At 47.2% G+C, this 25,121-nt stretch overlaps 1 protein-coding gene across 2 annotated transcripts in view; it reads left to right on the top strand.

The window, feature by feature from the left end:
- Nucleotides 1-7,364: 7,364 nt before the first annotated feature.
- LOC110488609 (A disintegrin and metalloproteinase with thrombospondin motifs 2) overlaps nucleotides 7,365-25,121 on the top strand; it is a 190,577-nt gene continuing 172,820 nt past the window's right edge. For both annotated transcript variants that reach the window (XM_036942741.1, XM_036942740.1), the window contains exons 1-2: nucleotides 7,365-7,624; nucleotides 9,774-10,216. In XM_036942741.1, coding sequence (XP_036798636.1) covers nucleotides 7,540-7,624; nucleotides 9,774-10,216 — 528 coding nt within the window. In that variant the 5' untranslated portion in view covers nucleotides 7,365-7,539. The remainder of the gene's footprint in view (nucleotides 7,625-9,773; nucleotides 10,217-25,121) is intronic.

Genomic DNA, 25,121 nt, shown 5'->3' with positions numbered 1-25,121 from the left:
TGATTGTCCTTTGTGTCCTGACGTCATTGTTCTGTGTTAGGAGACACAAGTATAGGCTGTTTCGGGTTTTGTTAAGTTTATTGTTTTGGTAGTGTTTGTGTTTAGTGTGTTAATTCATTAAACATGGATCGTAAACCACACGCTGCATTTTGGTCCGACTCTCCTTCTCACGAAGAAAACCGTTACAGAATCACCCACCACAAAGGGACCAAGCAGCGTGTCAACAGGCAAGAACAGCCCAAAGTGGAGTACAGTATGGACTATACTTCTTGGGAGGAGATAGACAGGTGGGCGGTCGACCCAGGGAGAGTGCCGGAGCCCGCCTGGGATTCGATGGAGCAGTGCGCGGAAGGATATAGGAGAATGGAGTTTGCGAAGCAAGCAAGGCGGCGCGGACGGAGGCCCCATAGTCAGCCCCAAAAATTTCTTGGGGGGGGGCTCAGGGAGAGTGTGGCAGAGTCAGGAGCCAGACCTGAGCCAACTCTCCCTGTTTATCGTGAGGAGCCAAGGAGGAGACCAGAGCCGGTGTTGGAGGTGAGCGAAACAGAGACTGTGAAGGAGTTAATGGGGAAATTGGAGGAGAGAGAAATGAGGGAGTTGCTGTGTTGGTGTTTTAAACATGGAATTCGCCCGACGGAGCGTGTCGGGGATTTGATGGCACCTGGGTCAGCGCTCCATACTCGTCCTGAGGTGCGTGTTAGTCGGCTGGTTAAGATGGTGCCAGTCTCACGTACCAGGCCTCCTGTGCACCTCCCTAGCCTTGCACGTCCTGTGCCAGCACCGCTCTCAAGATCTCCAGTACGCCTTCACGGTCTAACCCATCCTGTGCCACCTCCACACCCCAGCCCTCCGGTAGCAGCTCCCCGCACCAGGCTTCCTGTGCGTGTCCTCGGCCCAGTACCACCAGTGCCAGCACCACGCATCAGGCCTATAGTGCGCCTCGCCTGTCCAGCGCTGTCGGAGCCCTCCTCCTCTCCAGCGCTGTCGGAGTCTCCCGTCTGTTCAGAGTTGCCAGTTAGCATAGAGCTGCCAGTTAGCATAGAGCTGCCAGTTAGCATAGAGCTGCCAGTTAGCATAGAGCTGCCAGTTAGCATAGAGCTGCCAGTTAGCATAGAGCTGCCAGTTAGCATAGAGCTGCCAGTCTGCAAGGAGCTGCCAGTCTGCAAGGAGCTGCCAGTCTGCATAGAGCTGCCAGTCTGTAAGGAGCTGCCAGTCTGCAAGGAGCCGCCAGAGCTGCCTGTCTGCAGGATGCCGCCAAAGCTGCCAGTCTGCAAGGAGCCGCCAGAGCTGCCAGTCTGCAAGGAGCCGCCAGAGCTGCCAGTTAGCATGGAGCAGCCAGGGCCGCCAGTCAGCATGGAGCAGCCAGGGCCGCCAGTCAGCATGGAGCAGCCAGGGCCGCCAGTCAGCATGGAGCAGCCAGGGCCGCCAGTCAGCATGGAGCAGCCAGTCAGCATGGAGCAGCCAGTCAGCATGGAGCAGCCAGAGCAGCCAGTCAGCATGGAGCAGCCAGAGCTGCCAGTCAGCATGGAGCAGCCAGTCAGCATGGAGCAGCCAGAGCTGCCAGTCAGCATGGAGCAGCCAGTCAGCATGGAGCAGCCAGTCAGCATGGAGCAGCCAGAGCTGCCAGTCAGCATGGAGCAGCCAGTCAGCATGGAGCAGCCAGAGCTGCCAGTCATCATGGAGCAGCCAGTCAGCATGGAGCAGCCAGATCTGCCAGTCGACCAGACTCTTCCAGATCTGCCAGTCGACCAGACTCTCCCAGATCTGCCAGTCGACCAGACTCTTCCAGATCTGCCAGTCGACCAGACTCTTCCAGATCTGCCAGTCGACCAGAATCTTCCAGATCCGCCAGTCGACCAGAATCTTCCAGATCCGCCAGTCGACCAGACTCTTCCAGATCTGCCAGTCGACCAGACTCTTCCAGATCTGCCAGTCGACCAGACTCTTCCAGATCTGCCAGTCGACCAGACTCTTCAAGATCTGCCAGTCGACCAGACTCTTCCAGATCTGCCAGTCAGCCAGGATCTGCCAGTCAGCCAGGATCTGCCGAAACCACCAGCCAGCCAGGTAGATTCATCAACCTGCCTGAGCTTCCTCTCACTCCTGAGCTTCCTCTCACTCCTGAGCTTCCCCTCAGTCCCGAGCTGCCTCAGTCCCGAGCTGCCCCTCAGTCCCGATCTGCTCCTCAGTCCAGTGGGGTTCTGGGTGAGGACTACTAGGCCATGGTCGGCGGCGAGGGTGGACTATCCAGGGACGCGAGGAGAAGGGACTAAGACTTTGATTGAGTGGGGTCCACGTCCCGCGCCGGAGCCGCCACCATGGACAGACGCCCACCCGGACCCTCCCTATTGTTTTGAGGTGCGTTCGGGAGTCCGCACCTTAGGGGGGGGGTTCTGTCACACCCTGGTCAAAGTATTTTGTGTTTATCTTTATTTATTTGGTCCGGCCAGGGTGTGGCATGGGTTTTTGTATGTGGTGTGTATGTGTGGGGATTGTAGCTAGTGGGGTGTTCTAGCTAAGTCTATGGCTGTCTGAAGTGGTTCTCAATCAGAGGCAGGTGTTTATCGTTGTCTCTGATTGGGAACCATATTTAGGCAGCCATATTCTTTGAGTTTGTCGTGGGTGATTGTCCTTTGTGTCCTGACGTCATTGTTCTGTGTTAGGAGACACAAGTATAGGCTGTTTCGGGTTTTGTTAAGTTTATTGTTTTGGTAGTGTTTGTGTTTAGTGTGTTAATTCATTAAACATGGATCGTAAACCACACGCTGCATTTTGGTCCGACTCTCCTTCTCACGAAGAAAACCGTTACAACGTTCATCCATGTTTCTCAGACATCACGTTTAGGCATTAACACCGATTTTTTAAAGATTAGGGTTAAGGTTTGGGATAGACTAAACAAAAATCAAGAACATCTTTGCACTGCTGGATTTGAACTTGCAACCTTTGAAATCAGATGCTTACACCCATCTGTCGTACACATTCACAACCCCATATCAAAACCGAAACCTACTTGAAGGTAAGAGCACTCACTGTTGCCACTTGTGACCGGTTTCCACCTCATCTCCCGACGTCCTCAGATATGGATGAACGTCGAATAGTGAGTGACCTGTATCATGGGTGACCTGGCTGCTCTATCACTGCCACCTCTCAAGTACTGTGGAAGATTCATGGTACATACAAGCACAAATGCACACGCAAATGCACAAAAATGCACACTCACGCATGGTGTGTTTGTGACTTAAGCCTGACATGGTGCAGGTTTGATGCCTGGTCATGTAACCTTTCAGAGGCACAATTAACACCTGTCCCAGTGCTCATATGGCATGGTAATCCATGCAAACACATGGGGGACTGCTGTCTGACCTCAGCAAGGACACTAACTATCTCACAGAGAAAAGAGAGGGGAGAGGTGAGGAGAGAGGGACACACAGAGAGTCACACATAGAGAGATGAGAGACCGAGAGAGAGAGAGAGAGAGAGAGAGAGAGAGAGAGAGAGAGAGAAGCCTTGCTCTCACTGCAGCCCTCAGCTGATGTTTCCACACAGTTTCACAAGCTATTGTGAAAAGGGAAACCCAGACGCGAGCTGCCCAGTGACGCGAGCCTACCAGACCAGCTAAAATACTTTTATGCTCGCTTCAGGCAAGCAACACTGAAGCATGCACGAGAGCACAGGCTGTTCAGGATGACTGTGTGATAATGCTCTCTAGGTAGCCAATGTGAGCAAGACCTTTAAACAGGTCAACATTCACAAAGCCGTGGGGCCAGACGGATTAACAGGGCGTGTACTCAAAGCATGCTCGGACCTCTCCCTTTTCAACCTCTCCCTGACCGAGTCTGTAATTCAAGCAGACCACCATAGTCCCTGTGCCCAAGGAAGCGAAGGTAACCTACCTAAATGATTACCGCCCTATAGCACTCGTAGCACTCACGTTGGGTTCCGGGATACCCTAGACCCACTCCACTCCAAATCGCATACAGCCCCAACAGATCCACAGATGACGCAATCTCAAGGGCACTTCACACTGCCCTTTCCCATATGGACAAAAGGATCACATATGTGAGAATACTGTTCAATGCTGTTCAACACCTTAGTGACCACGAAGCCCATCACTAAGCTAAGGACCTTGGAACTAATCACCTCCCTCTGCAAATGGATCCTGGACTTCCTGATGTGCCTCCCCCAGGTGATAAGGGTAGGCAACAACAAGTCTGCCATGCTGATCCTCAACACTAGGGCCCCTCAGGGGTGCATGCTTTGTCCCCTCCTGTACTCCCTGTTCACCCACGACTACGTGGCCAAACATGACTGCAACACCATTATTAAGTTTGCGGACGACAAAACAGTGGTAGGCCTGATCACGGACAACAATGAGACAGCCAATAGGAAGGTCAGAGAACTGGCTGTGTGGTGAGGGGACAACAACCTCTCCCTCAATGTGAGCAAGACAAAGGAGCTGATCGTGGACTACAGGAAAAGGCGGGCCATACAGGCCCCCATTAACATTGACGGGCTGTAGTGAAGCGGGTCGAGAGTTTCAAGTTCCTTGGTGTCCACATCACCAACAACCTGGTCCAAACACACCAAGACAGTCGTGAAGAGGTCATGACAAAACCTTTTCCCCCTCAGGAGACTGAGCTGCACCACCGAGAGCATCCTGACCGGTTGCATCATCACCTGGTATGGAAACTGCTCGGCATCTGACAGTAAAGCGATACAGAGGGTAGTGCATACAGCCCAGTACATCACTGGGGCCAAGCTTACTGCCATCCAGGACCTATATAATAGGTGTGTAGGAGGAAAGCTCATAAAATTGTCAGAGACTCCAGTCACCCAAGTCATAGACTGTTTTCTCTGCTACCGCACGGCAAGCGGTATCGAAGCGCCAAGTTTAGGACCAAAAGGCTCCTTAACAGCTTCTACTCCCAAGCCATAAGACTGCTGAACAATTAATCAAATGGCCACCGGACTATTTACATTGAACCCCCCCCCATTTGTTTTGTTCACTGTTGCTACTCACTGTTTATTATCTATGCATAGTCACTTATTATCTATGCATAGTCACTTCACCCCTACCTACATGTACAAATGACCTGTTCTCCCGCACACTGACTTGGTACCGGTACCCCCTGTATATAGCCTCGTTATTGTTATTTTATTGTGTTATTTTGTATTATATTTTACTTTCATTTTTGGGGTAAATATTTTCTGAACACGTCTTGTACTGCACTGCTGGTTAAGGGCTTGTAAGGAATCATTTCACGGTAAGGTCTACACTTGTTGTATTCGGCGCATGTGACAAATAAAGTTCGATTTGATTTGATTTGCTCTTGTTATGCTTTTATTAAGCCGTATATGAAAGGAACAAACAGGAAAAGAACCCTGCAGCATCTCATCCACAGCATGTCAAACCCACACACATACTAAACCCTTCACCTGCCGCCAATTAAAACCTCACAGAATCACACATCAATACAACACGACTTTGACGGAACAAATTTTTCGACATAACTGGTTATAACGGGTATCCATTTCTCTATCACAAAAGCTGTTTGCACATGCACAGACGATGAGCATGTAATTCCCTGCCCCCTGTCAAGCGCAGCTCTAGCTATAATAACCTAAACAAACACACAACGGTCTGGGAGAAGGATATTAGCGGAGTCTCCCTCCCCTTCCTCCCTCACAGCTTCTCCAAGTGTACTTTTCAAGGTGCGGGGCTTGGGTATCTCCATGGCAACAGGGAAGCAACCAGGAACAGAGGAGGGGTGGAGAGTGTAGGGGGAGGGGGGGGGGGGTGGGCGGGCGGGCGGGCGGGTGGTGGCAGACGGGGCTGCTGGGTAGGGTTTGGAAGATTGTGACATTTCCCAGCAATGCCACGAACAGCTAGAGCCGAGGAAAGGGCTGGGCTCACTTCACAAGGAGTGTGTCTGTGTGTGTTTGTTTGTGTGTTTCGTGTGTGTGTGTGAGTGAGTGAGTGTGCCTTCCTGCCTGCCTACGTGCGTGTGTGAGTATGTGCGTGTGTGTGGGAGAGGCTGAGGGCGATTCTACAAAGCCTTGAGGGCCTTCATGTGATGTACTGTAAATACCTGGTGAAAGATCTCCTCTCTCTCACACACACACACACACACACACACACACACACACACACACACACAGACACACACACACACACACACACACACACACACACACACACACACACACACACACAAACACAGGTGCTGTGTCTCTGTTAGTATTGTGAGGACCTCCAGGTGTTATTGGGCTGTTTTTACCTGCATGCACCCACACTGGCCCAGATATACAGTATCTCACCCTATCCATTTATCTCTCTCTCCCATTTTTGTTTTACTTTCTCTGCCTGCTCTGTCTCTCTCCATATCATACAACCCCATATTTCTCTCTCTCGTTCTCTCTCTTTTTTTGCCACACCGCAGGCAGTAGGTGGTAATGAGTTGACAGCCCAATCCTATAACGGATAATGAAGCCGGATGGAACACAGGTGCATGAAGTCACTGTGCGAGAGGAGAAAGGAGAGAGACAAGACCACACTGCACAGGCAACCTTGCAGAGCAGAGGTCACAATACTAAATGTAAAACATAGCTCAAACATGGACCTCACTTTTATTTTCTTCTCTTTTCGTGTACTTTACTTAATTTCCTAAACGTTTTAAAAGTCAAGATGTGGCAAGGTTCTGTATACCACAATGAAAGAGGATGCCTAAAGACTGGACATGAAACGTACGATGCTTTATATTTGCCTTCGGTTGTGCTTTTTCATTCCCCTCCCGACCTTAGCCTTTCAGTTCCGTCTGCCGCCACGCAAGGCGATGTTGCACCACTGCTTATCCTGACTCCGGACGCTCACTGGATATTCAAAGTTTATGCAAGCTTTTCAGAATGGTGCACAGTGTTGGCGGCGTGACCAGTGAAACATGCACTCCAAACATAATTGATTCGGGAGAATAGTTTAAAGTTACAAAACAACTTTTGTCCACTATTAAATTACTATTTCTCGGGTGGAAGGGGAAAGGTTGGTCATTTTTACAGATGTTCCTCTCGTTTATTTAAGCTGTCATGAACTGTCAATCAGTCGCAGCACGCCCAATGTTTTCAGAACTATCCTCATCTACCTCGCGCCTCCCTGCGTGAGTACAGTCAGAGAAATGTGTGGGCGCGCGTGTATGTGTATGTAGAGTCGGGGAGTTGTCAGAGCGCAGAGGCAAGGAGCAGGAGCGAGAGAGAGAGAGACAGAGTGTGTGTGAGCGAGTGAGATTGAGAAAGCGAGAGAGAGACAGAGAGAGGGAGGGGTTGAGCGAGAGAGAGAGGTTGAGCGAGAGAGAGAGAGAGAGAGAGAGAGAGAGAGAGAGAGAGAGAGAGAGAGAGAGAGAGAGAGAGCGTTCTCTCCCGGTGCACTTGGCAGTTAGTTGCGGGCTGCTGTGCTGTTGCTGTCGTGGCGGTGTGGCTAGTCGCGGGGAACTTTAGCACACTGGAGCCCGAAGTCCCACTCTCTCACCTGCGCAGTTCGGAGCTGCCATGGGTCTCGCGCCTGGATTGACTATCTTAATCATTCTGTCGGCCTTTCTGCACACGAGTGGCCTATATATCGCCAGTAGCGTAGGTACGTAAACGTGGGACTGTTTATGTTTACAATATTTTGCTGTTTCCATACGCTGGGGGTCAATTGGGTAGACGCATCCTTCTGCGCGCCCAACATAGTAGCCTGGGCTGTAGGCTGCAGCTACTGTATATACACACCCTAAAAACGTCCCTTTTCAACTTTGGTTTAGTGGATGGATCAAGGTTAGTGGATCAAGGTTCCCGATACTTTTCCCGGAGACTACTCTCTCTCTGTGCTGTGTCAGGACAGGCAGTGTTGTTAAGTGTGCGTTTCTCTCTCTCCTCTCCTCTCCTCATCCCGCTCCTGACGCGGGCGGGCGGTTTAGCATTTCGGACAGTGGAATTCACTTTGGCTGTGACAGGATGCAAGGATAGGTTTGTTGTCGGCGTTTGCCATGGAGTAACCTTATGTGATTAGGTGGAGATAGAAGCTATCGATTTGGTCACAAGAAGAGAAGGGTCGGGTGTTTTCGATTAGAAATGAACATCTAATCCCCGTTACATTAGAGAATAATACTAGTCCTAATAATAACAACAATATACATTGCAGAATAATAACATTGCACAGTTTACGCTTAGTATCCATATCTCACTCATGTTTTGCAGAAAACTTTTATTTAGTGACCATGGGGAAATTATATAGCCTACCAAAACATGTTGGGCTCTGTTATCATGGAATCAGACATGGAATCAGATTGATAAAATCTTGCAGGAATCAAGTATGTGGTGCACCTCACCCTCGCCTCCTTATTTGCACCGATATTAAATAATGATCTCGGTTACACTCATTGTAGCCCAGTGATTCAAACAAAACACCATAATACGTATTATCTGTGTTAAGATATCTGTTTAGATAATAATCATGCAAGTGATATTGAGAAGGACAGCGGAGAGTCGTTGGTGTCACTGACGTGATCTAGTGCTGTGGCTTTGAGTAGAGAGTAGTGATATGTGGGCGAGGCGCAGCGTTCTGTCACTAGCGCCCCGGAGGGAGCGTCTCTCTCACGCGTCTAAAAGCTGCCTCCGAGGGAGGTGTCACTGTCAGTGTCACAGTTATATTGCGGTGCGTAGCCAAGAAAACGGCCTACAGTGCATTAAGACCTGATTATGGGGAAGAAATAATGATGGTGATGCAATAGGCTAAAATACATTATTATTAATTAGGCTGCATGTCTCTCCAAATGTTAACTCCATTGTAACCAGACTTCCCACAGCAAAACAAGCTGACATTAACTACTCCCTTTCATCTGCTTGCTCTGCCCTCAGACTTAGCCTCACATTTAAGTGTTTTACCATTTTCTTTTCAGGACAACCATGGCTACAAGTGGAATATAAAATGTACATAAACAGTTGCATTCATGAGTTTTATTGACAAAGGTCAATACAAATCTGGTCAGTCAATCAAAAACCTGATAAAAAATGAATGTATAAGAATGCTGAAAGTATGGATATTGTTTGCTCATTGGGAAATGAATATCCTACTAGTCAGTGTCAACTTAGAGTTTGTGATAGCAACTATGTGAACTTATAACAGTATCATAGACACGTCCTGGGATTTCCTATGATCTTCTATGTAGAACCCCTTACCTTCGACTCTTGTGTGGCTTGTGAGTGTCATAGAACAAACAGCACACAACCCATCAAGGACGTGGGGTTGCATCTGGGTTCAGGGGTGGGGTGTGTATGTTTGTGTGTCTCTGTGTTGGGCAGGCTTATCTGTTTGAAGTCCATGCATATTTTCTCTGTGATCAAGAAGGGATGCAATTAGGAACAGAACATGACATCTCTAACGTAACCCCTCCCCTTTTCCCTAATTCTCTTTCCCAACTCTGCCTAATTTTCTTATTCTCTCTCATTCCTGCCCTTTCCTATCCTCCTCATCTCCCCCTTCTCCATCCCTTCCTCATCTCCCGCTTATCCTCCCTCTGCATTCCTCTCTCACCTCTTCTCTCCTTCTTCTCCTCTCCCATCCTATCTCTCCCACTAACCTCTCTCCTCCTCTTCTCCCTTCTCCTCTGCTCTCCCTCCCCCTCTCCCCGCCTCCACCTATCCCACTTGTCCCTCTCCACCCTCTCCTCCCACCACCCTTTTCTCCCTCATGTCCTATTCACCTGTCCCTCTTCCCATCTCTCCCCTCCTCCAACCTTCAGACTCCCTGCAGCATGTCCTGGGGGAGTATGGACTGGTGAGGCCCGTGAGCGTGGACGCAGACGGCCGCTTCCTGTCCCACGCCGTGTCGGCCGGCCGGCCGGGGGTGGGGGCGGGGCAGCCCCATAGGCGCTGGAAGAGGGAGACCGGAGAGAACGGGGGAGGAGGAGGAGATGAAGAAAGAGAGGAAATGTACGAGGAGGACGGAGGGCCCCGACACAGACAGCTTTACTACAACGTCACCGTCTTCGGCCGGGAGTTCCACCTGCGTCTGCGGCACAACGCGCGACTGGTGGCCCCCGGAGCCAAGATGGAGTGGCACGATGATAACGACAGCAACGGGACAGCCACGCGCTCCGAGCCACTGCAGGGAGACTGTTTCTACGTGGGTGACGTCACAGACACGCCCGGAGCCACCGTAGCAATCAGCAACTGCGACGGCCTGGTGAGTTTGGGTTGTTTGGGTTACTGTAGAGAATGCCTGTGTCCGCTGTGAACAGCGCCCATCTAATTGTCTCTTAACACTGTTTCAGTTCTGTACTGAGTTTGACATTCGTCCCGCTCAAGTTTACTACGCTGTATAGAATTTCCTGTGCGGTTCTTATTGCTGATTGGTGGCGCTTTATCGAGCTCTGTGCTTTATGAAAATCTAGCTCATTTGAATTGCATTGGTGATGTTTCTGTTTTTGTCAAATCTGTTTTTGTCTGTTCAGGACTGTGTAAGGATGTTTCTCTCAATTTAGATGGCCTGGAAGGCCTGTGGAGTGAGGTTATGAGTCGCCATTCCTATCCCAATCTTTAGATTGTGTGTGCTTATGTGTCAACGACTGCGAGAGAGAGAGAGAGAGAGCGAGAGCGAGAGAGGAGCCATGTCCGAGTTTCCATAGGAACGCCCAGTGCGTAGACAGAGAGAGAGACAGAGAGAGAGAGGAAGAGCGAGAGCAAGAGAGAGAGAGAGAGAGAGGGAGGGAAACACAGAGAGACAAGAGACAGACAGAAACAGACACAGAGAGAGAGAGAGAGAGGGGAAAGATAAATAATTCTACTGTGTAACCCCTTGACTTCTCTCTGGTGACTCAGCATGCTTCCTGGTTGACCCCAGGGTTCAGAGGTCATGGAGGGGTCATGTTGCTATTTTGTTGATGCTCCTCGGTGAGGCCCACGCGACGTGTGTAGTAGCTGAGTTGTGTTCTACTTGACTCCACTTTTCACTCAGTTGAAGTCAGAGAGAGGTGACACTGAAGTTTGTTATACAGATGTCATTTGATATATTGAAATAGGCTATGTGATTTGCTTGAGTGTGTTTATTGAAATGATCAAATCAAAAGATTAAGAGTTAGTTTTATTTCTGTTGTCAATGCAATGTTAGTTAGGTATTTTGAAGACTAAATGGAGTGAGCGATGGGTTTGAAATGTCATGCATGGATGTTTGGTCTGTGTGTTTGTCTCGGGGGGTGGAGGAGAGGGAGGCCCCAATGACCTGCATTTTTTTGTCTCTGTGGGACTGTGTATGTGTGTTTGACTTGCCTGCAGAGAAGAGAGGAGGAGAAGAGGAGGACAGGACCCCTCCTCTTAGGGAATAAGAAGAGGAGAAGGGAGTGAAAGAAGAGATGGGAGGAGGAGAAGAGGAGGACAGGACCCCTCCTCTTAGGGAATAAGAAGAGGAGAAGGGAGGGAAAGAAGAGAAGGGAGGAGGAGAAGAGGAGGACAGGACCCCTCCTCTTAGGGAATAAGAAGAGGAGAAGGGAGGGAAAGAAGAGATGGGAGGAGGAGAAGAGGAGGACAGGACCCCTCCTCTTAGGGAATAAGAAGAGGAGAAGGGAGGGAAAGAAGAGAAGGGAGGGAAAGAAGAGATGGGAGGAGGAGAAGAGGAGGACAGGACCCCTCCTCTTATGGAATAAGAAGAGGAGAAGGGAGGGAAAGAAGAGAAGTGAGGAGGAGAAGAGGAGGACAGGACCCCTCCTCTTAGGGAATAAGAAGAGGAGAAGGGAGGGAAAGAAGAGAAGGGAGGAGGAGAAGAGGAGGACAGGACCCCTCCTCTTAGGTAATAAGAAGAGGAGAAGGGAGGGAAAGAAGAGAAGGGAGGAGGAGAAGAGGAGGACAGGACCCCTCCTCTACGGGAATAAGAAGAGGAGAAGGGAGGGAAAGAAGAGAAGGGAGGAGAGGATGTTCCTTCATTAGACCATTGTTCATTAGTCGACAGCCAACAACTGGAGCCGTTTAGAGCTGAGTACACTGGGGACCTTTTGACCAGCTGAGAGAGCAGGCACCCAGCCAGCAGCCAGACAGCCAGCCAGTAGCCAGCCAATATACTGCCAGCATGGGCACAAGGGGCAGGCCCTACACCACCTCTCTGCTCTGCTCAGGCCTGCCCCCAGCTCACTGCCTGGCCACTAGCCACAATCCAGAGAGAGGGGAAAGGGAGAGAGAAAAAGAGAGAAAGGGAGAGTGAGGAGATGGGGATGAAGGGAGTGGCAGACAGGAGAAGGGTGAAGGAAAAGACAGGGAGGGAGAAAAAGAGACAGAAGGGGAGCCAAAGCAGAGTGCAGAGAAACCAAGAGACAAGGAGAGAGGAGAGAGAGCGAGAGAGAGAATGAGAGCAAGGCTGGTGTGGGAAAATGAATGGTCTTTGAGGTGAATTGGTTTCTTGTGAAGAAAGCCATATGTGATCAACTGGTGAGGTCTTGTTGAGTAGTTGAGGAGAGGCGGCACAGTGGGGAAAAGGGCGTTGGAGATGGTGGTCATGTGGTGGTGGGGTAAAGGAAAATTTAATTACAGCATGACTGTAGTATGCCCCTTCCCTCAGACTCCCCCACATGTGGGAGAGAATTTATTTACAGAAATCATATCCTAAACTTACCTAACCTAGCCTCTTGGAATATTTTATACATCCGTGTGTGTGTATGTGTGTGTGTGTGTGTGTGTGTGTGTGTGTTTATAAACCTCGTCCCACTAATGGCTTTCCCCCTGGCCTAGCATACTCGGTCAAAGCTAAAGAAGCTGTTCGAAGTGTGTGTGTGTCATTCTTTGCTCTCCTGTATGCATTAGAAAGACAGCCAGGCTGGAGAAAGAGAGAGCGTGTGTGTGTGTGTTTGGGGATTTTTCCGTAGCAGAGGGAGAGAGAGAGAGTAAAAGATAGAAAGAGAGAGAGAGAGAAGAGAGAGAGAGAGAGATGTGTGGAATGTACAGTAGAGTGTGTTAGCCCAGAGGAGAAGAGAGGAAAGGCAGTTCCTGCTGTTCTTCTGTATCCTGCCACCACTGTCCTCCTCCTCCTAGCCCAGACCACAGACAGAGAGAGGGGGATAGGGGGAGGAGGAAGAGAAAGAGGAGGGAAAGGGAGAGAGAGAGGAGGGAGGGAAAGGGAAAGGGAGAGAGAGGAGGGATAAACAGAGCGAGAAAGAGGTCTGTATTAACTTGAACTGATTGCCTGATCCCAACACATGGACTGTACATAACTTTGTACATATGTTTTGTACTGTAAACTATTAAATAAAATAGCAGTCTTCATAAAGACATAGATTCTCACAGCCATCTAAACTTACATTCCAGATGGACCAGGCTTGAGATAATCAGAGGGTGCAGCCAAATGATAGGGCGGCATTGTGTTGCCGTGGGAACATAGAGTCAGGCAGGTATACAGGTATGGATTCAGCCAATAGGAAGGCCCGGAGAGGGAGAGACGGAGTACTTCATTGGCTGGAACTGGAAGCTGGGCAGAGAGCAGAAAATCACATATAGAACTGATGATTTATGGGATCTCTATGGGTCCCAGACCTTTCTCTAATGTACGTCTCAATCTAACAATCAGACAGATAGGAAGACAGATTGACAAAAGGATAGACGGGCGGTGGATGGCAGACCTGTCATCATCCCTGCTAACCTTTAGCAACAGGTGGGAGAACACCTGGACAGCAGAGACATGTATTACACCCACACACAAGTCGCACACACACACACACACACACACACACACACACACACACACACACACACACACACACACACACACACACACACACACACACACACACACACACACACACACACACACACACACAAGCACGCACACACACACACACACACACACACACACACACACACACACACACACACACACACACACACACACACACACACACACACACACACACACACACACACTGTCTCCAGCATATGGCAGATACAGTACATGCATGGTGAAACAAGTGTTGGGCTCAATTCAGAATTGATTTGAGAATGCCTCAAATTCGAATTCCATTGTTGAATTGGAATTTAATTTGCATTGAAGTAGTAAACAGGTTGTGATAACTTGAGTTCATTGTATTGAGAGCATGTATTTGCTGAATGAATATATAGTGCAATTTATTGGGCCACTTTTGTGTAAGGTTTTGCCGAAAGAGTTTACAGGGGAATAGTGTTTACGGTTATGGGAAATGTGTGTGTGTGTTTTTGGGAATGACGTAAGGCTATGGGTTTTTGTGCTACAGGAACCCGTTTTTGTGTTTAAGCAATCGAGAAAATCTGTAAAGGGAATAGAATTGAATTCAGTGACATTAAATGAAATTAAATTGCCCTCTTCTATTCTATATTAGGTGTAGTCTATAGAAATAAACAGGTAACAGCCAAAATAATGGAAACACCAACATAAAGTATCTTAATAGGGTGTGGGCCGCCACGAGTCTGAACAGCTTCTATGCACCTCGGCATAGATTCGACAAGGAGGGACGTGACACCATTCTTCCATAAAAAATGTAATCATTTTATGTTTTGTTGAGGGAGGTGGGAAACTGTCTCAGGCGCCACTACAGAATCTCCCATAGGTTTCCCATTGGGTTGAGATCTGGTAACTGAGAGGGCCATGGCATATGTGTCACGTTCGTCATAACGACGAGACCGAGGCGCAGCATGATAAGAATACATTCATTTAATTACACAAAGAACACTAAACAAGCGCCAGTGCCGCTATAAGCCACGAGTGCTGACAGGCAACTACACATAGACAATAACCCACAAAGCCAAAATGGACAATGACAACCTAAATAGGATCCCCAATCAGAGACAACGATAAACAGCTGCCTCTGATTGGGAACCAATTCAGGCCACCATACACCTACATTTACCAGACAAATCAGTGAGATGTGTCTCAAAATGGCCACACACCTCTTCAAACTGTGCACAGTTCCGAAATCATTTCAATGCCTTCAACTATAAGGTGCTTTAAAAAAAAAAGCTCTCTTAGCTTGTTGTTTGTACAGGAACACAGCCCTGTGTCCCCACCATCACACAATTACTGTTGTTTGTACAGGAACACAGCCCTGTGTCCCCACCATCACACAATTACTGTTGTTTGTACAGGAACACAGCCCTGTGTCCCCACCATCACACAATTACTGTTGTTTGTACAGGAACACAGCCCTGTGTCCCCACCATCACACAATTACTGTTGTTTGTACAGGAACACAGCCCTGTGTCCCCACCATCACACACTTACTGTTGTTTGTACAGGAACACAGCCCTGTGTCCTCACCATCACACACTTACTGTTGTTTGTACAGGAACACAGCCCTGTGTCCCCACCATCACACACTTACTGTTGTTTGTACAGGAACACAGCCCTGTGTCCTCACCATCACACAATTACTGTTGTTTGTACAAGAACACAGCCCTGTGTCCCCACCATCACACAATTACTGTTGTTTGTACAGGAACACAGCCCTGTGTCCCCACCATCACACAATTACTGTTGTTTGTACAGGAACACAGCCCTGTGTCCCCACCATCACACAATTACTGTTGTTTGTACAGGAACACAGCCCTGTGTCCTCACCATCACACAATTACTGTTGTTTGTACAGGAACACAGCCCTGTGTCCCCACCATCACACAATTACTGTTGTTTGTACAGGAACACAGCCCTGTGTCCTCACAATCACACAATTACTGTTGTTTGTACAGGAACACAGCCCTGTGTCCCCACCATCACACAATTACTGTTGTTTGTACAGGAACACAGCCCTGTGTCCCCACCATCACACAATTACTGTTGTTTGTACAGGAACACAGCCCTGTGTCCCCACCATCACACAATTACTGTTGTTTGTACAGGAACACAGCCCTGTGTCCCCACCATCACACACTTACTGTTGTTTGTACAGGAACACAGCCCTGTGTCCTCACCATCACACACTTACTGTTGTTTGTACAGGAACACAGCCCTGTGTCCCCACCATCACACACTTACTGTTGTTTGTACAGGAACACAGCCCTGTGTCCTCACCATCACACAATTACTGTTGTTTGTACAAGAACACAGCCCTGTGTCCCCACCATCACACAATTACTGTTGTTTGTACAGGAACACAGCCCTGTGTCCCCACCATCACACAATTACTGTTGTTTGTACAGGAACACAGCCCTGTGTCCCCACCATCACACAATTACTGTTGTTTGTACAGGAACACAGCCCTGTGTCCTCACCATCACACAATTACTGTTGTTTGTACAGGAACACAGCCCTGTGTCCCCACCATCACACAATTACTGTTGTTTGTACAGGAACACAGCCCTGTGTCCTCACCATCACACAATTACTGTTGTTTGTACAGGAACACAGCCCTGTGTCCCCACCATCACACAATTACTGTTGTTTGTACAGGAACACAGCCCTGTGTCCCCACCATCACACAATTACTGTTGTTTGTACAGGAACACAGCCCTGTGTCCCCACCATCACACAATTACTGTTGTTTGTACAGGAACACAGCCCTGTGTCCCCACCATCACACAATTACTGTTGTTTGTACAGGAACACAGCCCTGTGTCCCCACCATCACACAATTACTGTTGTTTGTACAGGAACACAGCCCTGTGTCCCCACCATCACACAATTACTGTTGTTTGTACAGGAACACAGCCCTGTGTCCCCACCATCACACAATTACTGTTGTTTGTACAGGAACACAGCCCTGTGTCCCCACCATCACACAATTACTGTTGTTTGTACAGGAACACAGCCCTGTGTCCCCACCATCACACAATTACTGTTGTTTGTACAGGAACACAGCCCTGTGTCCCCACCATCACACAATTACTGTTGTTTGTACAGGAACACAGCCCTGTGTCCCCACCATCACACAATTACTGTTGTTGTTTACTCAATCTAAAAACATTCCATCATGTTGAAGGCTTAATCTATTGCCAGCATGGCTAGCTACAGTACGTTATAAAATATTATCTTACAGGGTTAGGCTTTCAAACGGCACTTCAGACAAAGAGATTGTCATTTTGATTGCGCATAGAATGGAGTCATGAGTGCATTCAAGCGTGTGTTCCGTGACTAATTTCCTTCGCAACATGTCAAACATTCTGTTCAGGACAACCCAGGGTATAAGGCGTGTCATCTTTGTAACGGTGGATCAAACACATTGATCATGAATGTTGATACTGTAAATAACACAAGTTTTCAAATATGGAAATGGTAAGTTCACATTTGGACTCGTGGGTGTGTGGTTTGCTGGTATGACATCAAAGTGGTATTTATATATTATGATCTTCAACGACTCATCGTTCAGAACACATTTCCCTCAGTCAGGCAGCAACAAATGTGCAAATGTAGCCTAATTCGCTGGAGGGTTGGGGGCATTTTCTTGTCTTGCTCGCTTCTCAAGTTTATAACGGCTGTTAGTCAAAACCCATGCAGCGCTGCGACGCAAAGCACCTACGTTTCTATTAAGGTGCTTGTTAATGACACGGGATGACAGTGTCTGTGAGTGGAAAGGGCTACAATTAATGATAGAGGAAAACAAAACCCGTATGTGGATATTCTTAGTAGAGGTCGACCGATTAATCGGTATGGCTGATTAATTAGGGCCGATTTCAAGTTTTCATAACAATCGGTAATCGCCATTTTTGGATGCCAATTATGGCCGGTTACATTGCATTCCATGAGGAAACTGCGTGGCAGGCTGACCACCTGTTATGCGAGTGCAGCAAAGAGCCAAGGTACGTGGCTAGCTAACATTAAATTTATCAATCTTCACATAATCACTTCACATCAACATGGTTGATGATATTACTAGGTTTACTAGCTTGTCCTGCATTGCATATAATCAATGCGGTGCCTGTTAATTCATCATAGAATCACAGCCTACTTCGCCAAACGGGGGATGATTTAACAAAAGCGCATTCGCAAAAAAAAGCACAATCGTTGCGCGAATGTACCTAACCATGAACATCAATGCCTTTCTAAAAATCAATACACAGAAGTACACTGCTCAAAAAAATAAAGGCAACACTAAAATAACACATCCTAGATCTGAATGAATGGAATATTCTTATGAAATACTTTTTTCTTTACATAGTTGAATGTGCTGACAACAAAATCACACAAAAATTATCGATGGAAATCAAATGTATCAACCCATGGAGGTCTGGATTTGGAGTCACACTCAAAATTAAAGTGGAAAACCACACTACAGGCTATCCAACTTTGATGTAATGTCCTTAAAACAAGTCAAAATGAGGCTCAGTAGTGTGTGTGGCCTCCACGTGCCTGTATGACCTCCCTACAACGCCTGGGCATGCTCTTGATGAGGTTGCGGATGGTCTCCTGAGGGATCTCCTCCCAGACCTGGACAAAAGCATCCGCCAACTCCTGGAAAGTCTGTGGTGCAACGTGGCGTTGGTGGATGGAGCGAGACATGATGTCACAGATGTGCTCAATGGATTCAGGTCTGGGGAACGGGCGGGCCAGTCCATAACATCAATGCCTTCCTCTTGAAGGAAGGCACATGAGGTCTAGCATTGTCTTGCATTAGGAGGAACCCAGGGCCAACCGCACCAGCATATGGTCTCACAAGGGGTCTGAGGATCTCATCTCGGTACCTAATGGCAGTCAGGCTACCTCTGGCGAGCACATGGAGGGCTGTGCGGCCCCCCAAAGAAATGCCATCCCACACCATGACTGACCCACCGCCAAACCGGTCATGCTGGAGGATGTTGCAGGCAGCAGAACGTTCTCCACAGCGTCTCCAGACTTTGTCACGTCTGTCACATGTGCTCAGTGTGAACCTGCTTACATCTGTGAAGAGCACAGGGCGCCAGTGGCGAATTTGCCAATCTTGGTGTTCTCTGGCAAATGCCAAACGTCCTGCACGGTGTTGGGTTTTAAGCACAACCCCCACCTGTGGACCGTTTGAGCAGACACTTGCACATTTATGGCTTGCTGGAGGTCATTTTGCAGAGGTCTGGCAGTGCTCCTCCTGCTCCTCCTTGCACAAAGGCGGAGGTAGCGGTCCTGCTGCTGGGTTGTTGCCCTCCTACGGCCTCCTCCACGTCTCCGGATGTACTGGCCTGTCTCCTGGTAGCACCTCCATGCTATGGACACTACGCTGACAGACACAGCAAACCTTCTTGCCACAGCTCGCATTGATGTGCCATCCTGGATGAGCTGCACTACCTGAGCCACTTGTGTTGGTTGTAGACTCCGTCTCATGCTACCACTAGAGTGAAAGCACCGCCAGCATTCAAAAGTGACCAAAACATCAGCCAGGAAGCATAGGAACTGAGAAGTGGTCTGTGGTCACCACCTGCAGAACCACTCCTTTATTGGGGGTGTCTTGCTAATTGCCTATAATTTCCACCTGTTGTCTAATCCATTTGCACAACAGCATGTGGAATTTATTGTCAATCAGTGTTGCTTCCTAAGTGGACAGTTTGATTTCACAGAAGTGTGATTGACTTGGAGTTACATTGTGTTGTTTAAGTGTTCCCTTTATTTTTTTGAGCAGTGTATATTGTTTTAAACCCATGTATTCAGTTAAAAGAAATTCATGTTAACAGGCAATATTAACTAGGGAAATTGTGTCACTTCTCTTGCGTTCATTTGCACCCAGAGTCAGGGTATATGCAACATCGAACTAATTTGCCAGAATTGTACATAATTATGAAATAACATTGAAGGTTGTGCAATGTAACAGCAATATTTAGACTTATGGTTGCTGCCGTTCGATAAAATACCGTATTTCACTGAAATAATAGTTTCCGGATTTGACCATAATAATGACCAACGGCTCGTATTTCTATGTTTATTATATTATAATTAAGTCTACGATTTGATAGAGCACTCTGACTGAGCGGTGGTAGGCGGCAGCAGGCTCGTAAGCATTCATTCACCCTTAACTGCGTTTGCCAGCAGCTCTTAGCAATGCTTGCTTCACAGCGCTGTTTATGACTTCAAGCCTATCAACTCCTGAGATTAGGCTGGCAATACTAAAGGGCCTATTAGAACATCCAATAGTCAAAGGTACATTTGAAGTAGGAGGCTTACATACACTTAGGTTGGAGTCATTAAAACTAGTTTTTCAACCACTCCACAAAATTCTTGCTAACAAACTACAGTTTTGTGCATGACACAAGTAATTTTTCCAACAATTGTTTACAGACAGATTATTTCACTTATAATTCACGGTATCACATTTCCAGAGGGTCAGAAGTTTACATACACTAAGTTGACTGTGCCTTTAAACAGCTTGGAAAATTCCAGTTAATTATGTCATGGCTTTAGAAGCTTCTGATAGGCTAATTGACATCATTTGAGTCAATTGGAGGTGTTCCTGTGGATGTATTTCAAGTAAAACCTTCAAACTCAGTGCCTCTTTGCTTGACATCATGGGAAAATCAAAAGAAATCAGCCAAGACAAGTTTGGTTCATCCTTGGGAGAAATTTCCAAACGCCTGAAGGTACCACGTTCATCTGTACAAACAATAGTACACAAATATAAACACCATGGGACCACACAGCCATCATACCACTCAGGAAGAAGACGCATTATGTCTCCTAGAGATGAACATACTTTGGTGAGAAAAGTGCAAATCAATCCCAGAACAACAGCAAAGCACCTTGTGAAGATGCTGGAGGAAACAGGTACAAAAGTATCTATATCCACAGTAAAACGAGTCCTATATCGACATAACCTGAAAGGCCGCTCAGCAAGGAAGAAGCCACTGCTCCAAAACCACCATAAAATAGCCAGACTATGGTTTGCAACTGCACATGGGGACAAAGATCATACTTTTTGGAGAAATGTCCTCTGGTCTGATGAAACAAAAATAGAACTGTTTGTCCATAATAACCATCGTTATGTTAGGAAGAAAAAGGGGGAGGCTTACAAGCTGTGAACCGTGAAACACGGGGGTGGCGGGAGCTTTGCTGCAGGAGGGACTGGTGCACTTCACAAAATAGGTGGCATCATGAGGCAGGAAAATGATGTGGATATATTGAAGCAACATCTCAAGACATCAGTGTTAAATGTCATGTTAAAGCTTGGTCGCAAATGGGTCTTTCAAATGGACAATGACCCCAAGCATACTTCCAAAGTTGTTGCAAAATGGTTTAAGGACAACAAAGTCAAGGTATTGGAGTGGCCATCACAAAGCCCTGACCTCAATCCAATAGAAAATTTGTGGGCAGACCTGAGATAAATGGTATAGAGAGAAATAGTCGATCTTTCATAATTCCTATAATAACTTAACCTAAAACTTACTAACTAGGAATATTGAAGAACTGGGATATTGATCCACCCGCTTTCATTTGTTCTCATGTTCTGAGCAAGGAACTTAAACGTTAGCTTTTTTACATGGCACATATTGCACTTTTACTTTCTTCTCCAACACTGTGTTTTTGCATTATTTAAACTAAATTTAGCATGTTTCATTATTTATTTAAGGCTAAATATATATTTTTTTATGTATTATATTAAGTTCAAATAATAGTGTTCATTGTTCATTCAGTTTTGTTGTAATTGCCATTATTGCAAATATATATATATATATATATATATATATATAAAGAAATCGGCCTATTTAATCGGTATTGGCTTTTTTGGTCCTCCAATAATCGGTATCGGCGTTGAAAAATCTAAATCGGTCGACCTCTAATTCTTAGTTATTATATTTCCTTAATCACTTCAATTCTGTTCAATATGGGGGAAATACTACATTTCCCAGCATGCATTAGTTTAACCTTCTAGTTGTTCCTCAAGTTGCTTGAGGCCCTCAAAAAGAAGCCCAGAAAATTAAATGGTTGACGCCTGCATATGCGGAGTTCGGCGCAAGACGATCATTATACCCGATTACGTATTTCTGTGAACGTGCTTAGCTAGCCAATGTCGCCATGATATCACCTACAAGTTTGATCTGGGATTTCTATTGGAGACCCAGTTTTAGCCTATCTTCATACTCTTACATCTTTGACTAAGGTTTCCAGAGAAACATATATCCTTTGGTATCTGGAAGTGTGACCTGTCAGATTCAATAAAACTCATGTTCTGTGACTGAGTGGGATTTCTCTGAATTGCACTGAATTAAATTCCACTTCCTGTCACTCAAACTCAAATTCTATATCCTGTGGGGTGTGGCCAATTCAATTCGAATTTAAACTAAATTCCAAAATTCTGAGTTGAGAGATGTATGGTGATCAGAGAGTGTTTCCCTCACTCTTTAATCTTTTCTCTCCCTCGCCTGTAGTCATGGTTATGAGTGACAGGCGCTGTCTCGGGTTAAACCTGTCATGTTGCCTAGACGCCCCTGCTCTTTTTTAAATCTCTCTCTCTCTTTCTGTTTCCCCCTCCTGCACCCCCATCTCTCTCCTCCCCTTCCCTCTCTTGTTCTATCTCCATCTTCCACCTCTGTTTCTCGCTCCTTACCCCCCCCCCCCCCTTTCCCTTGGCCACTAGCGGTAGAGACAGGGGGATAGCCCTCCTAATGATGCTATTAAAAGTGCCAGGGAGGAGGAGAGGCACTGCTTTTGTTTCTCGACACCCACAGATTCAGACCTAGATTACATCCCTCACTGAGAGAGAGAGAGAGAGAGAGAGAGAGAGAGAGAGAGAGAGAGAGAGAGAGAGAGAGAGAGAGAGAGAGAGAGAGGGGGGGGGGGGGGACGGACGGACAGAGAAAGAGACAGGCTGACAGACAGACAGACAGGCTGACAGACAGACCGATAGGTCCACATGGCTCCGTTAGCAGGCTGTCTTCTCTTGTTTTAGTCCTGTTCTATTCCCTAGTTAAGGCAGACAGACAGACAGACAGACAGACAGACAGACAGACAGACAGACAGACAGACAGACAGACAGACAGACAGACAGACAGACAGACAGACAGACAGACAGACAGACAGACAGACAGACAGACAGACAGACAGACAGACAGACAGACAGACAGAGACAGGCAGGCTGACAGACAGACAGACAGACAGACAGACAGACAGACAGACAGACAGACAGACAGATAGGTCCACATGGCTCCTTTAGCAGGCTGTCTTCTCTTGTTTTAGTCCTGTTCTATTCCCTAGTTAAGAGTTGCTCACACAAGTGGGGTTGTAGGGGAAGGGTGTTGCTCTCTTTCTCCTTTCTATGGAGGATGAACTGTTATGTTAGAAGCAGCACAGTGGGTTGTTGATAACATAACGAGATGTTAGGTACAAGTGCTGCGTTTCATAGCCCGTAGGTTCTGAGGTTGTGTCTGTCTGTGTGTGTGTGTGTGTGTGTGTGTGTGTGTGTGTGTGTGTGTGTGTGTGTGTGTGTGTGAGTATGTGTGAGTATGTGTGTTATTAGTGCACAGCATGAGCTGCCAGATGCTCATGTTATTTTGGTATTTGCGTTGAAAATACTATTTTATAACCACCTCAGAATTCAGAAACAAGCGCAAAAGCGAAAGGCATTTACAGGTGTTCCAAATGGATGGTTCTAGATCCGATCGGATTTGCCAAGGCCCCAAACAATAGCTTTTAGCGTTTTGTGATGTTACTCTTAGATGCTCTAAAAGTTGTGGTTACACAGTCATTCACTGTGCTTTCTCACCATTCTTACCAGTTAAATGCGATGCCTCTATATGTCTATAAATACAATCTGTCAGGCCGTCATTCTACATAAGAGTTTGTTCTAATTTGAACCTGTCTTGTAAAATAAAGGTGTGTGGAGACTTTTGCCTGTTTCTCCAACTTTGCCTTTTGCCTCCTGCACCTTCACAAATCATCTTTGGTTGTGCGGTCGATTCTGCCTATTATGGTCAAATAAATATAAAATAAATATAGAAATGGTTAGCTATGGAGTATTCAATATTTAGTTCCGTAGGATGACACATTCTCCTGGATGGCTGTGCCTATCACGGTCACTCTTGTTGCCGTGTAACAGGGGAGAGATACTCTACACTACAGTTTATACAGAGCTACTGTACTGTACAGTCCTCCCCATACCGCTCTAGTATCACATGTCAGCTGAGGACTTAATCATCTCAGTTTACAGCCAAGCCAGTCACATCAGGCAGGCATGGCAGTGTTGAGGCTGGGGCCTGATGATCACAATAATAAACTCCTACTAAGTGAAAATGACATGGCCATTTACCCCAGACAGCCCTGTAACACACACAGTCATTACATCTAAATTACATAGCCGTAGAAAACCATTCAGCCAGCCAAGAAGTGGCGTGCGGTGTGGGGGCTTGGGCCTCTCAATAGGCCTCTCTATAGTGTGTTTTTCATTTACCCACTGAGCCGGGGTCAGACGATGAGAAGCTCTTCACTGTAATCAGCTGAAATTGAAATGATGACATCAATTACAGAGCATCACCACAGCTGTTATTGACCCCGGTCGTCCCTGAGTGGTGGAGAGAGGAGGGGCCGCAGGGGCTGCAGGGAGAGTAGGGTGCGGGAGCACTGAGGCTGGCTGGATACGAAATAGCGAGAAAGAGAGAGAGACTCGGATTGCAGATTCCATCCTGCAGCGTACCACACTCAAACACACAATTACTAAATCTAGGGCTAATATCAAGCAGCCAGCCGATAGGGACGCTCTCACAGAGGTACGCCACTGCTACGGTATCCAGCTCAGAGCACAGCAGACTTTTAACACAGCTGTGATTACTGCCTGCCTCTCGCTTACTGGACTTAACCTCTCTCTCTCTCTCTCTCTCTCTCTCTCTCTCTCTCACTCTCTCGCTCTCTCTCTCTCTCTCTCTCTCTCTCTCTCTCTCTCTCTCTCTCTCTCTCGCATGACGTAATAATGTACATATTGCCAAAGCGATATGAAGTGATTAATTTACAATATTCATATATTTAAAATAATAATAATCTAGATTGTCAACGGGACAATCAGTAACAACAATAATGAAGGGTACCCTACAATGGACAATAACTATAACATTGGCATAGTTGACATGTGCAGGTTGGTCTGTCAGACATTGTCCCCCATTTTATGCCAGGCAGCAATGCAGTGTGCTCCCAACCCACGTGTCTGTCTGTCTGTCCGTCCGTCCGTCCGTGCTTTATTGCATGAAAAACATTGTAATTGTAT

This window comes from Oncorhynchus mykiss, chromosome 14 (assembly GCF_013265735.2).
Source record: "Oncorhynchus mykiss isolate Arlee chromosome 14, USDA_OmykA_1.1, whole genome shotgun sequence".
NCBI classification, from domain to species: domain Eukaryota; kingdom Metazoa; phylum Chordata; class Actinopteri; order Salmoniformes; family Salmonidae; genus Oncorhynchus; species Oncorhynchus mykiss.
This window is presented reverse-complemented; position numbering and strand designations above follow the sequence as displayed.